A 14141-nucleotide genomic window follows, 5' to 3' on the forward strand; every position below is an offset into this window, starting at 1 on the left:
GAGAAGCTGGCAGGAGACGGAGCAGAGAGAAGCAGCGAAGAGAGAGCACCTTTGTATAAGCTTATGGTTGATTTGTCAATGTGTGAGTGTGACATCTCACATGCACAGTTTTCTATATGCAGTTTACAAACTAAAATTGAACTTTAGCAGCAACATTGATCTCAGCTTATGAAATCAAATCTGGGACATAATAATTTTAAATGTATAGAGCTGACTTTTTGACTAAAACATATTGGGTTCAAGCTACAGCTCTGAAGAACTATCTCAACGGGTGCATCACTGATGGACTTTTAGGGGTCAGCCGTACTTTTAATAATACAGCATATGTGATTATGTCCAAAGGCGCGACACTAGCTACTGATGGGTCCTCATTTCAAATGGTTTTAATATATCAGGACCAGTTCTACATTATTCTGAGAACGTACTTGATTAAGGCAAACAGGAACAAGCACAACTTTATATCAAGCAGCACTAAATATTCCCTTTGTGTACAAAGCTGTAATTCCAGTTGACCTATTGAATGAGCCAAGATAACCTTGAGCCTATCTGTACGGTGGGTTTACAGTATTGTTAAAACAACTAGATGAGGGTTTTGCGTCCCTGTTCTGTCTTATTACTGTCCATTAATTTAATTTATGGCAAAAGGAAATCCGTGCACCTGAAGCACCACGTGTAGTCAAAGCGTGTCTACGTGTCAAGAGAGTGCCCCTATCACTTTGACTAAATAAATAAACAGACAGGAAGGTGGAATATCAGCTACCTATTACTCATATGCCGATGTTTATTGCTGCCCTGTTTGACGGAACCCATTCAACTCGTTAACTAATAATAAGCAAGAAGGCCGACAAGACGGAGCAGGACATGGTCTCTCTTGAACAGTATCTTAAACGAAACCGGAAGTAAACAGAGGTGACACATCTTGCACCTCCCGAGCGAGCACAGTTTGATCTGTTTGATCTGTTTGACTTGTTTAGCTAACACAGTTTCATTTCTAAGACATTTTTGATTTAGTCCAGATGTAAAATAAAACCATGAAACGTCCAGGAGTTGGGGTCGGGGTGCTGGTTACAGACTCAGCCCACCCCGGCTGTGTTCTTCTGGGGAAACGGAAGAGTGAAGTGGGCAAAGGGATGTACCAGCTCCCCGGTGGTCATTTGGAGTTTGGGTAGGTAGCTAGCAAACTTCATTCAACAAACATTTACTCTTATTAACAAAGTATATATGTATATTTGTGACGGAAGACTGTTTATGAATGTTTATCGTCAGCCTTCATTCATATTATTAGGTTTCATAACTAACGTTACATACACTTTGTTCATTGCACTAAAATGTGTACAATACAATTATAATAAAAATAAGTTTGATAAAATACATTAATACTACACCGACATATCCCTAAGTGTTCATCAAATATTGACACATGTTCTGGATTTGGGTTGTAAGACGTTCCTGCAAGGTAACTGTGCTCAAAATCTAATTTGTAGTATTTTTAAATGGAGTTTGGTGTATGGTAGTGAGGCACTTCAGTAGCATTGAGATAGATCCGTGATCCTCAGATTTCAGTATATGACCTGTCCTGAAAGGATTAAATAAAGACACACTGGATCTGTATCGTTTAAAGAGAGACGTGGGAAGAATGTGCTGAGAGAGAAGTGATGGAGGAGGCAGGGGTGCATTTGGTCAATGTCCACTTTGCATCAGTGGTAAACTCCATCAGATTAGAAGAAGACTACCACTACGTCACTATAATCATGCGAGGAGATTTGGACAGGAAGCAGTCAGGAGAGCCGGAGAACCTGGAACCAGAGAAGAACGAGGGTACGTCACATTGGTCTGCAAGCTTTAGTTAGGGGGCAAAATCTGAGCCATTGAATCTGTGATCTCTCCATTCCAGGTTGGGCGTGGGTACGCTGGGAACAGTTTCCACCTGAGGAGAAGCTCTTCTTCGCCCTGGCTAGTCTGAGGCAACAAGGCTTCCAGCCGTTCAGGAACAAAGAACCAACAGCTGAAACTCAGCAATGAAAAACTGACTGCTCCACTGAGAGAAACTTTCTTCCTTCCCAAAGGAGGAGATCTGCTTTTTCATCTACACCATGTTGTTCTGTAGTTTTCTGTAAATTGCTTTTTACAAATATAGCAAAAGAGTAGCGTGTTTTTATTTTACAACTTTAGGGATTAAAGAAGATAAGTCTGCTGTAATTTTTAAAAACATTTTAGGTTTAATATAGCAGAAATCACACAAAATGCAATTTACACAAAGTAAACAAATGGGATACAACAGGTTGAAAGACACACATGAATACATGTGTAAATATGTGATGAAAAAATAGCCCAATCCATAATCTAACACTGGAATATGACATTTATGGAGATTTATAAACATTTATACTGTTATTTTAACTGTTTTAACTGTTAAATATTTTTTACCAACAACATTATTGTTCATTGAACAAATATGTTTCTATACTATTTGTTATAATTTATAAACAAAATAATTCAAATGTGGATAAAAAAAAAAAACAGAAACACTGTCTTAAATACATTGAACTGAAACTCCTTCAGATGCCTTCATCTAGAGGATTTTTCATTTTTCATTCCCAGACTAGAACCAGAGGAAGCAACTTTAAAACCAGCGACATATAGGAAAAGACTGGTACTGAAAACAGAGCAGCTCAGCTCGGGTCAGCTTCTATCACACCAGGGTGGTGCTGGTGGTGACGCCCACTGCTAACAGCAGGGTCCACAGAGTCGCAGCAGCAGCAGCCGCTGCACCATTAAAGGTCTTATCGTGGACGTAAGAGATGATGTACAGGGCTCCTCTGTAGGCTTCCTCACAGGTAGGCTGGATCTGATCCTCAGGTAACTCAAAACCAAATGTCCCATTATCTCTCAGCTCGAAGGTGTAGCTGAAGGGGATCCCCTGCAGCCGAGCCCAGTCTCTGGATGAGCCCGAGTTGGGATCTGTACAAAGAGTTAACAAGTGTTATTTTGCCGTGTTTAACATATTTGATAATCCTTTAAAATCAATATTGTATATTATATACATATATAAACAGTTTCACCCATATTCGTAGATACACTTACACAATACATCTGGCGAGGTTCCCACAGTGTAGCTCGTCCCATGGACCTTTCTAATTTCTTCTGCTGCAGCCAAACCCACCTTCATCTGAGGAAGACGACATTAGATTTTAGAGCTGAAACACTTACACTGTCAAATAATCAACCAAAAAATGTTTCAGTTGTTTTTAGAAAAGGCTGATGGTATACGCTTGATTTGGAAAAGATTCACTGTTTTCTAACATCTGCATCAGCTTTGTTTGCCTCTACAGCATAGGCAGCCTTATTTACAGTGTATTTCCATAACAACAGAAGGAACTGATCAATATATATTTTAAAATCAATCAGTCAGGTGGATTTACATCTCCTAAATTACCGCAATTTACATCATTACCTATAAACACATCTGTAAACTGATAATTCAAGTGTACAGTGTCTAGTTCAGTATAAACTAAATGAATCTACTTTGCTTATGTTCTATTTAGTTATTTTAACTATTTCCTATTTTTTTATTATTGCATTTAATTGATATTATTATCAGTCAGGCTCAGGTTTCCACTTAGGCTGGATGAGAAGTTTACTATCTAATCAATAAGAGCAGGATGTTCAGGAAGCATCACGTTTAGAGCCTTATTATTCATAAACCAATGCTGGGACACATTTATTCTTTGGAAATTCATAATTGAAAATTTTGTCACATCATCTGTGGAAGTCTAATGCGACTGTGCAACGTGCCAAACCAAAGAGTGATGGTGTAGTTTGAATGTCTAATTCTCTCCACTGGGTTATTATCTGCTCTCATTTCCATCCCTACAACAGCCAGCCCCTCATTTTCCCACTATCAGTGGTTCACAGCTTCCTCAGTTCTGCTTTGTCTTAGATGATGAGGACTGACTGTCTGGATGCTGAGTTTGTTGATGACATCTGCTATATGTGTGATTTGTATTCAGTGTGCTTTTTTTCATGCACCACTCTTCTGTACTGTATATCCAACAAACCATATTCAATCCAAGACATCAAAATAATTTAATATTACCATTTGTACTCAAGTGCTTTTAGCAGATTATTTAATTTGCTGTGGATTTAATGAACCTTAAGCTCGGTTCCTATGGTAATAATGCAGTCTATTCTCTTTATTAATGTAGAAGAGTGCAGTCATAATCATAATCAGGCCATAAAAATGCATAAACACTTTGTGCTGAGTTGCTTTGTGATGTTGGCTAGACTAATGTTTGTGCCTCTTCATTCTTAGACAGTGCTTTGAAGTAAATACCAGTTCATCATAGTTGGAGGCGGTAAAATTGGGGTGTCCATAGGGAAGCAGGATCAGCTGGCTATAGGAGTGGATGGTGAGGAAACACAGGAACTCGTCCTTCTGCCTTCCTACAAAGTCAGTTACGGCCTGGGCCTCGGGCTCAGAAACAGCTTTGCTCCCACAGAAGGTATTTGAGCAGCAGTCAAATGACACACCGACCGCTGTGAATGCAGCCAAAGAGGAAAACTGAATCACATAGAGCAACACAAGCTCTAGCCAGTCCCCTGCAACACTAGCTCTAGCCAGTCCCCTGCAATGCATGGTAAAAATGTAGCAGCAGGCATAGATAAAGGGTCACTGCACTAATTAATAACAAGTCACTATTCAGCCTATTGGAACATAGCAAAGTTTGGGTGTGATGATTGAAAACGTGCTGTTCCTGAGATGGAGACGTTAGTTTGGGAGAAGTCACTTAAACATCTGTTGCTCAAAACAAATTGCTATATAAATAATATATGACTATTAGGATTCAATTGTAGAAGATAAAAAGACACTCACTGCCCCAGTTGGCGTTGAAGTTGCGGTTCAGATCAGTGCCAGAACAGTTGCAGCCTGAAGGTCCTGGTGACCTGTTCTTCCTCCACAGTCGAGTCTAAACGGGGCAAAAAGGTCAGTTAGATAAATGAGCTGGCTCTAATCATCCTATCAATTCATGTAGTAATAAATAGAAAAGACACTTGACTGTTCCGTACAGACTAAAATGAAACCTCGTATTGCCGATTTACTTTGAAAATGAGGTGAAGTATTACTTGAGGCATATTACACACAAGTTTCTTCACTGATTGAATTATAGCTCATTTTATCTAACTGCCATCGCTGTATTAGACATTCTCTCATTTCCTGTTGATCTGCAGCTGGAGAGCTTTGTAGCTAAAGCACAGAGCCCTAGAAAAGTAATACAATAAATATGACCACTGACTGAGTTGTCCTGCCATGAGTAGATGTAGCCGTCCATGTTGAGCACAGGAGTGACGTAGAAGTCCATGTTTTTCATCATCTCTTCCATTTTGGGATCTGTTTTGTATGTTTGCAGGATCTGAATTACAGGAGCAAGCAATGATAGTTGTTGGAGGATATACAGGACATGGACTGTTTTTGAAATGTTACCTGTCTCTTACCTGATTGACAAAGTACTGGCAGAAAGCCGGGGCGATCCATTCCCTTGCATGTATACCACAGTCCATCCAGATTGCTTTCTTTTTCTCTCCAGTGTTCAAGCCAATCTGGAAGTCAGTCATTTATAAAACATAAAACATCCACACATCCCAGTATAGTTCAGCTGTTTGCTAAGTTATGAATTGAAACACAGTTTAAAATCTGGATCACCTTGAGCAAGCTAATAGGCCTCTTCTCATATGTCTGTCCATAGCTCACAACAGTCACAATGTCTGGGTGATCCTTCGTAAGCTGAGCCATCCAGTTGGTGATCTGTAGTGTATTTATGTTATGATTTATGTTATGTTCATGTCAGACTGTGTCTCAGTGCTGTCGTATTTTAACCTAAATGTGCATTAAGTTATCTGTTATCAGGCTTTCTCACCTCTGCCATGGGATGGTATTTGTAGTAGTCATACTCCACTCTGTTGAACACAAACAAATAGACAATGTAAATAGACAATATAACACACATGAGGAATTGTGGTCCTCGCCCCACACCCATATGCTGCCTCATTGGCTTCCTTCCTCTTTTTAATGCATGCTTTGTCCTGTCTGCAGGGATAACTGCATCAGCAAGTAAACACATACATCTACTGCACAGTGGCCATTAAGGCTATCGACATACTGTGATCGCTGTGTGAAACTTTCACTATTAGGTCTTAGAACATCACAGAACATGATTTCTTTTGCTGTTTTTAGGTCTTTATTACACCCTGAAAATAAGAAGAAGTGTGGAAATCTATCTAACATTGCCACCTGCACTGAGATAGGATTGCTCTAGTTCACTAAATACAGTGGAACAATGCTTTATTTAAGGTGAATTAGTGGTAACCAAGTCATTTGCAACATAGAGGTAGTATAATAAAATTTTAAATAATACACACTGTCTATACAAACAGACAAGTAGTAAACCGCTGGAGGCTGGAGGTTAATCTACATCAGTAGTAATATAAACAGTAATACAACAGTACAACTTTATCACTTTATGAGCTCAATATTTCTGACATTATCGGTGACATGAGGGCATGTTGATGATTGACCTGAAGCTGAAAGGTTGTAAATTAGTTTTAGATGCAGGAAATAGTCTGTCAATCAATTTTAGCCCGATCAAAAATAGTAATGGTATTAATACAAACCAAAGTAATCGAAATTTCAAAAGGCTTTTTGAAGGCCAATCCTCCCCTACTACTGTGGCCCTGGTTCATCCTCCTAACTCTGCACCTCAGTTAGTTGTTAAAATACAGTTTACATCTTAAAAGAATAGTTCAACACTGAGAAATGGACTCCAGCTTTGTCACTGATAGTTAAAGGACCCAATGAACAGCCCACTTTAAGTACTGATGCTGCCAGAGTTTGACAAGTTGTTTAAGAAAATAAGATGATAATTGACTGATAATTATAGTTCAAATAGCTGCCAATCAGCTGATCAATTAATCAATAATTTCAGCTTTAAATAATATTGTAATGTAATACTATTATTATGAGTAATAATTTCAATTACATTTTGTTAGACTGTACTTTTATTTGGATTTTTAAGAGTAAGTAAAAGAACTACAGAAACAGCAGCATCACTACATGGCTGTTAGCTAAACGCATCTTGAAATCATTTTTACCGTATATTAATAAATAAATAAAGCTCACCTCTCTACTGTTGCTGCCCCCACTACTGAGAGCAGCAACAAAAAGCTCGGTCCCACAGAGTTCAGCATTGTCACTGCAAATCAGTGACTTCTGGAAAACCTTTATACAACACATCGATCAGATAAAGACACCTTTGCCTCAGCCGCATACCACAGGCAGCACACATGCTATCATCATGATTGTTAATGTTTAATTTGACAGGTGGAGCGACTTTTTAACCTTTTAGAATAGAAAATCATTCATTTATTGCCTGTTATTACTTCTCGTATTCCAGGGCTGGATGACTGACAGGCAGATAAGAACATGTGAGCCACAATCTGTCAAACTGCTGTGTATGCTTCTTTGTTGATTGTTGTGCCGCCTTCTTCTCTTCCACTGACAAAATGACATTATATGTTTCTCCACTGTATATTCTTCTTTACATCTACTCCAGCTTCCTAGTTTCTTCCAGATTTTGATTCAACATAATCATCATTGATAGACTGAACTGTGACATAAGCACTGAACACGTTAGTCATATAACGCACAGGTGACCATCAGGTCCTACCTTGTAGTGCTGTAAATTCAAATTGCATACTATTATGCAATTTATATTGATATAATGATATCTGTGTAATGATTACTTTAGTAGTTTTCCTGGTACAGTCATAGAAACCTTTTAGGGACCTTTGAAAGGCTTTGTGTAACTCTATAAATTGGAAAGGATTTGCTATTGTCCGACAGTAATAGCATCGCGCTCAGCTAAACTGGATAATGTATTTTTCTAATAAGAATATAAGTGGGATAGGATTAGATAAGGTACATTAAGTCAAAGACACCGGAGGGAACAATGATGAGGAAAGAGTAATGAAAAAGAAAAAAGGTTCACACAGTTCTGGGTCATAAATGCAGGTGTTGGACATCGTATTCAGTTTCTTCATTCAGAAATAAGAGGAGAGAACTGTGCAGTATGTGAGGAGTTTTATTGACGGCACGTGTCAATAAAAGCCTGTTGTTTATAATCTGATAAAGAACATGCAGCCATCTTTAAATGAGTGTAACTCAACTTGGTGGATGGCACTTTAGTCCAGGCTGGAATATCTCACCCACTTTTGATGTGTGCACATCCACTATGTGTGGAATATCATTAATTCTTTGGCCTCTCTTTTAAGCTAGAACCCACCAGGTTATATATTTTTTCTATCATGGTTTTTCATGCAGTGCAGTTGAACTTTACACCCTGAGTTTCCCCCGGAGTTCCTGAATCTTTTCACAATATGGTGAAATACGATCTTTGCAACTGTTCGAAAAAGTTTGGCACAGAGCGGCGATTATTTCCTTTGCTTGCAAAGACTTTTTGGTCGATCGCCCTTTTATACCCACTTGATACCACACTCAACTGTTTTCAATTTCAATAAACAATCTTTCCTAAATTAAACGGGTTAAAATCAGCTGTGCTCAGGTGGGCTGCAGGAGGTTATAGCCCCAATCTAATCTAGCTTTTCATTTCATTTTTTTCATAATCATTACTGTGCAGCAAATGCCCTGATGAAAACTCATCACTGTGGTCTTTAGATCCTGTTTTAGGTTTATTTTGGGGCAAAATTGCAGTGATGCACACTCTCCTTCTGATTTTATGATCATTTCTGATTTTTCTGCCATGATTACTAATGTTGCTGCCAGTGATTTGTTTCTTCTACACGTTCTTGCAGCTGGTGCTAGTTTCCTTCTAGAGGGATTATACACATTCTGGCCATGCACCCGTCAGCCAATGTAAAATAAAAATGCCATCAACTATCATTAGAAAATATATTTAGTTTCTTCATTAAGGTATTTTTTTTTTTACCAATATATGTTACAGTTCCACCCTCAGACCAGCTGGGGCAGCATCACTTCATGGCCTAACTCACCTGTTTGTTTTGCAACCGGGTTTCTTCCCCAGCTGTTTCACCTCCCACTGCTTTGTATTTATGCTCCGGTTTGTCTCCTGTTTCTCTGCTAGTGTGTTTTCTTTGTCTGTGTTCGACCACTATCAGTGATGAAACTAATCTTGCTTTCGATGTCATTTTCTCCTTGTGTTTCTACATTTGGGTTCCCCCTGTTTGCAACAATACACATGTTGCACATATTTGGAGTTCAGAGCATATGATTAAGTCTTTTGCACTTTGTATGTTACATTATGTTACAGCATTTCTATTTCTATTTCCAGCATTTCAGGTTATTTTGTATTAAAAGTGAAATTGTTGTTGCCAGAGAAACCATTCAAATATTGCAAATTATTTTTTAATAAACAACAAATTACATTGACAAAGTATTAACAAAAAAAAAAAAAAAACAAAAAACAAACAATTTATTTGATTCAAACAAAGATTCAGCAGGTGGTTTTTAAAGCCCTCACATGTAGCATGTGACCAGCAGAGGTCAGTACAGTGCTGAGTTTAGATCAAATAATGGCACATGAAATAAGACAAATAGAGCAGGTGGTTGCAAACACCTGTACAGTAAAGAACGATTCAGGTAGAGTTTTATTCTAAAAAGTGAATATGAATCACATTTAAAAGTGGACAATCTCTTAATTAAAAATACACATATGTCACCTGTTATTCTTGGCAGGTGCTTACCACCACACTGTACTCTTTAGCCAAGCTTTAGTCCACTGAGATTAATTATTTTCAGAGTGCAGCATTATCTTTATTCTCAGCTCTCTTTGTCTCAGTCAACCTGCTGTGCGGTTGTACACTGTCGGCAAAATGCTTGCATGTTAACTACGCCTGAGCAACTCAAGTCTTTGTTCCTGCTCCTTTGCTGACATGTGCATCATGTCTATTCATGAGCTTCTCATAAGATATAAAGACAAGACCTGTCTCATCTTTGGCCCTGTGTGCACAAATCCAGGATGGATGTGTGTGTGTGTGTGTGTGTGTGTGTGTGTGTGTGTGTCACATAGAGAATCAAAGTACACATCATGGGCTGTTTCTTCATAATGACGGATGAAAGCACTAATGCTTTTGGATGAGAGAGGCAGGCCGCTCGGTTGCACTCAGACACAAGCTTACAACATTACAAAAAGTGTGTGTGTGTGTGTGTGTGTGTGGATAACATAACCTTGACCATGCTGACTGCATCTTAAAGTTTGCACAGCTGAGATATTCTTTAGCTGAATTAAGTTTCATACTCAATCAGGTTCTACCTTGCATTTTACACATCGTTTTATTTGATCACTGAGCAGTTTATTGCAGAACTGGACTCATGGTTTTATGACATGTAGTTAACTTGGAGTGTGTATAAACCGCCAGCAGAACCAAGATAAAAATGGGCGACCAGCTGCCTCAACTGACCTAGTCATGCTTTTACAGTAGGAGGAGAGGACATTGTTGTCAATCTTGTCATCTAACACTTTGGAAGAATGTGAAATGTGTTAGTCTAGGGTGGCTTATATGGACTAAGCCGGGTGAAACAGCTAACTGCAAATAAAAATATATTTACACACAGTAAATATTACAATTTATGTTAATCACAAGGTTAAGAAGAGCTCATAGGCAGTTTGTAATTTCACAGGATTAGTAGAATATCCTCCGGTGACAAAGAAAGCCTCACAAACAAGCTATTAAACAGTCCTTTAAGGCTTCAGTATACAGAATAGCACTTTAGTTAAGGTAGATTTAGTCCCACATCAGATTTCACCCGGTCATTTACATGTCAGCTACTGGAGCATGTCTGTCTACATTAATGATGAGGAGGCAGGGATCATAATGAGATGATTACACTAGTCATTACTATGCATGCATGAACTGGGATGATATTAAACAATTTTTTATTGAATCGAAATCATGGGGGAAGCTGCTGAAACTCTGCTAGGACTGTGGAACTTGAGAAACACTAGCTTGACTGCTGAGGCTTTGGCAGCAAATACAACTTTTCAGTCCCATCAATGTGAGTAACAGATTGCTGATGATACATTTCACATGGTCTGTTAGAGGGTTTCCTAAATGTTCTCATGCCAGGGAACCTCACATAAATAGTAGACAACAGACCCTGACTTTGTCATTTTGCCTCAATCACAAACAAAATACACATAAAACACTTAATTTGTAAATTTACTTAATGGTTCTGCTCTTTATGCTGAAGGTGAATCAGATGGTTTCATTTATTGGACTGTTGTGGGTAGATTTGGAAATGCAGAAGACTGAGGATGACACATGCTATTTGACCTGTTCGCATATGTTTGGTGAGGTTATAGACATTAATTTCTATGCCACACATACTTACCATGTGTACCATTTGTTTTCTTTGTTTTCCACAATATCCTAATATTAGTGTAAATTATTAGTGTATCTACAGTGTAAACAGGCAGAACTTGACACCTGTCAAACTGCGCCAATATATAATTTAATATGTATATAAAAAATAGACTCGGAGTGTAATATTATGATATTTTGCATGTATACATGCTTATTATTGGTACTAAATCATGCACAGTCTGTAACATTTAGACTACAAGACCCAAGTGCAAAATATGAGACAATGCAGTTACTGAAGAGTAATAAAATTTAATGAACAAAGGTGCACAGCACTTCAGCAGCAGCCAGGTAAGTACAAAAGCAATGGGCAGCAACAATCTTCATGTGAGTATTAATTACCTAGAGGCTGCTGAGAGCTGACTGATCCTCAAATAAGGAAAAGCTGCTTTGAGTAAACGTAAATCAAGACCAGGCTTGCTGGAGCTAACAGGCAGGTCTTTCTTCCTCATATGGTATCATTCCTTTTAGAAAACCTGGCTTTAAACCAATGTGCAAATCAGTTTGTGTACTAGCATATTAGCACGTTTCCACACTGTGGTTAACTAAATACATTCATGCAACAAACCTGTCTGTGCAGTAGCTAACAGTTTTGCAAAGTCACAGGTAAGTACTCCCATTTCTAGCTTTGGTGTAAGCTTATTAGTATTGACTGACCTGTCCTGCAGCACTTGTGAATTCTTTACTTTGGCAGACTTCCGTTGTCTTTTATGCCTCAGTACCTTTATTGCTTTACCTTGGTTGCCTTTGCTTTAGTGGACATTCACACCATTGGAGTTCTTTAGTTAAATACCAACATTGTGTCTCTGGTAGAGCAGAATGTTCTGACACTGGAATATCAGAAAGTGAAGAGTTCGTCACCTCATCAGATATGCTGGTCATGAAGACCTCGATACACTGAAAATCAATACGGCGCTGCCAGAATCATGACACTGGAGGTGTTAGATGAGGAAGTGGAAGGGGGAGACTTGGCATTACTTTAATAAGCTGTTATCTTTAAAAATGTGGAAGAAACACTATCACGTTAGGCAAGCTGGAGCAGCACACACACGTACCTCCCACACACAAGAGCTGCAAAGCAATAACAGTACTTGCAGAACCATCAGCTGGACTGACAGCATCCACATAACAAATCACAAATAGTGAAGCCCTCCTCCTCCGCAACCTCCAAACATTTTTCAAAGCATCAGTATCAGTTTCTCGAGCTGTAACACATGAACTAAACCCTGAGGCACTCTGAGATCGTTCTCCATAAACAAAGCCATCATGCTGCCCATCAGGGGTCCCAGAACTTCTCACCTTACTCATGCAAGTCAGCCAAATGGAAAATTTAATAGTTGTTCCACAGGCTGACGAAAAGCTACAAGACGTCGTCCAGCTTAAAAGAAATCATATGAGACAAAGTATAAACCAGGCAGTGTCGTTCACATCAAAAAGACAGGATGTGCATTATCTATCCCTGTCACCATGGCACCATCCTCTGTAAATCAACAGGCAATTTAGGAAAAGGTAGCTGCACTCTCCTCTATAATAGGCACAAGTGTGGTTCTTTGTCCCCCTGACATGGCAAGACCTCGAGGTTGTTCACCAGCTGAAACAAATCAACAGCATGGGTTCTTTGAGACAAACAGGTTGTTCCTCTATCGATTTGCTGGAATGGGAGAATAAATTTAAAACAAAGCACATGGATCATGTTATTGAAGAGAGGGAAACCTGAGAGAAATGGAAAGGACGGCCAATTCAGCAGGGCCGGTCGGAGTTTTGTTCTGGCTCTGGGTCCGATTTTTGCTTTGGGAGCCTCCTTTTTCCTTTTTAACCCTAACCCAAGTCTAGAGAACGGGGATTGTCTTAAAATCAGGCTTATCTCATAGTCTGTTCAACAAGGTAGTTACTATTTATCTCTTCACATACACATTTTCAAATTTCATTAAAACCTTTGCTTATAAAATCCAAACATGACGTACACGAAGGAGTTTGCAGGCAAAATACCAACTTCACGAGCTTACAGAAGTCTGTTTATAGGTTTCTAGATATGTACGACCTTTACAGATGCAAACCTAAACATACAAAATTAAGTTTACACAGATGAACCTAAAGGTACAAAGTTACATAAATGGAGTTAGAGGAGTTTGAGTATTTTAGCTGTATTTATCCTATTTGGTGGGAACAGAAATACTACACAGACACATTATTGCTTCACAATATTGATTTAGCAAACTTGTCTTTATATAAACTTAGCAAAAGGGGCAACATTAGCAACTGGATACTTTCTAAATATAAGCCCAATATTCACTCTTTTTCAACTCTGCTTTGGTCTCCTCCAACCCTTAGCTACTTTAGCTACAAGCTAACGTTAGCTTAAATGCGACTGTGTTCAAGAGCTAGCTAATTAGCTAACTTAGTAGCTAGCTAACTTTCTATGTGTCTAGGTGCTGACAGGAACACTGCGGAAAACTACAGGTAAGTTTTATAAAATATTAAATAAATAAATAGAAAACATAAATAAAAATAAAAATGTGAATTGTAAAAGTGCAGCATTAAACTAAAATGTGAGGTTAATTATATGTAGGTTAGCAACATACTTTAACGTTAGCCTCTAAACGTCGTCGCCTTAAAAATGCAACTTGAACAGATTTGCAGCAACATAATAAAGTTATTAATGAATTGCTTCGGTTATATCTGATATCTGT

The 14141-nt window shown here is 38.6% G+C and overlaps 2 protein-coding genes across 2 annotated transcripts; one reads left to right on the top strand and one right to left on the bottom strand.

The window, feature by feature from the left end:
• The first annotated feature begins 956 nt into the window (after positions 1-956).
• On the top strand, positions 957-2189 carry nudt15 (nudix (nucleoside diphosphate linked moiety X)-type motif 15). Its single transcript, XM_026361341.1, has 3 exons — positions 957-1165; positions 1622-1818; positions 1895-2189. The coding sequence occupies exons 1-3, from the start codon at positions 1032-1034 to the stop codon at positions 2020-2022; spliced, it is 459 nt and encodes a 152-aa protein (XP_026217126.1). The 5' UTR covers positions 957-1031; the 3' UTR covers positions 2023-2189.
• A 467-nt stretch (positions 2190-2656) lies between these two features.
• cpo (carboxypeptidase O) lies at positions 2657-7242 on the bottom strand. Its single transcript, XM_026361340.1, has 9 exons — positions 7175-7242; positions 5916-5955; positions 5702-5803; positions 5494-5598; positions 5295-5411; positions 4874-4967; positions 4334-4536; positions 3085-3169; positions 2657-2961 (listed from the first exon to the last, which is right to left on the bottom strand). Exons 1-9 carry the CDS (start codon positions 7240-7242, stop codon positions 2693-2695), a joined length of 1083 nt encoding a protein of 360 aa, XP_026217125.1. The 3' UTR covers positions 2657-2692.
• Between the last annotated feature and the right edge of the window lie 6899 nt (positions 7243-14141).

Source organism: Anabas testudineus, chromosome 2, assembly GCF_900324465.2.
Source record: "Anabas testudineus chromosome 2, fAnaTes1.2, whole genome shotgun sequence".
Taxonomy (NCBI): domain Eukaryota; kingdom Metazoa; phylum Chordata; class Actinopteri; order Anabantiformes; family Anabantidae; genus Anabas; species Anabas testudineus.

Coding starts and splice junctions, on each gene's coding strand:
- nudt15 (XM_026361341.1), top strand. CDS start 1,032: ATGAAACGTCCAGGAGTTGGGGTCGGGGTGCTGGTTACAGACTCAGCC. Junction 1,166..1,621: donor GGTGGTCATTTGGAGTTTGG/GTAGGTAGCTAG, acceptor TATCGTTTAAAG/AGAGACGTGGGAAGAATGTG. Junction 1,819..1,894: donor GGAACCAGAGAAGAACGAGG/GTACGTCACATT, acceptor TCTCCATTCCAG/GTTGGGCGTGGGTACGCTGG.
- cpo (XM_026361340.1), bottom strand. CDS start 7,242: ATGCTGAACTCTGTGGGACCGAGCTTTTTGTTGCTGCTCTCAGTAGTG. Junction 5,956..7,174: donor GGGGCAGCAACAGTAGAGAG/GTGAGCTTTATT, acceptor TGTGTTCAACAG/AGTGGAGTATGACTACTACA. Junction 5,599..5,701: donor GGCCTATTAGCTTGCTCAAG/GTGATCCAGATT, acceptor ACTGACTTCCAG/ATTGGCTTGAACACTGGAGA.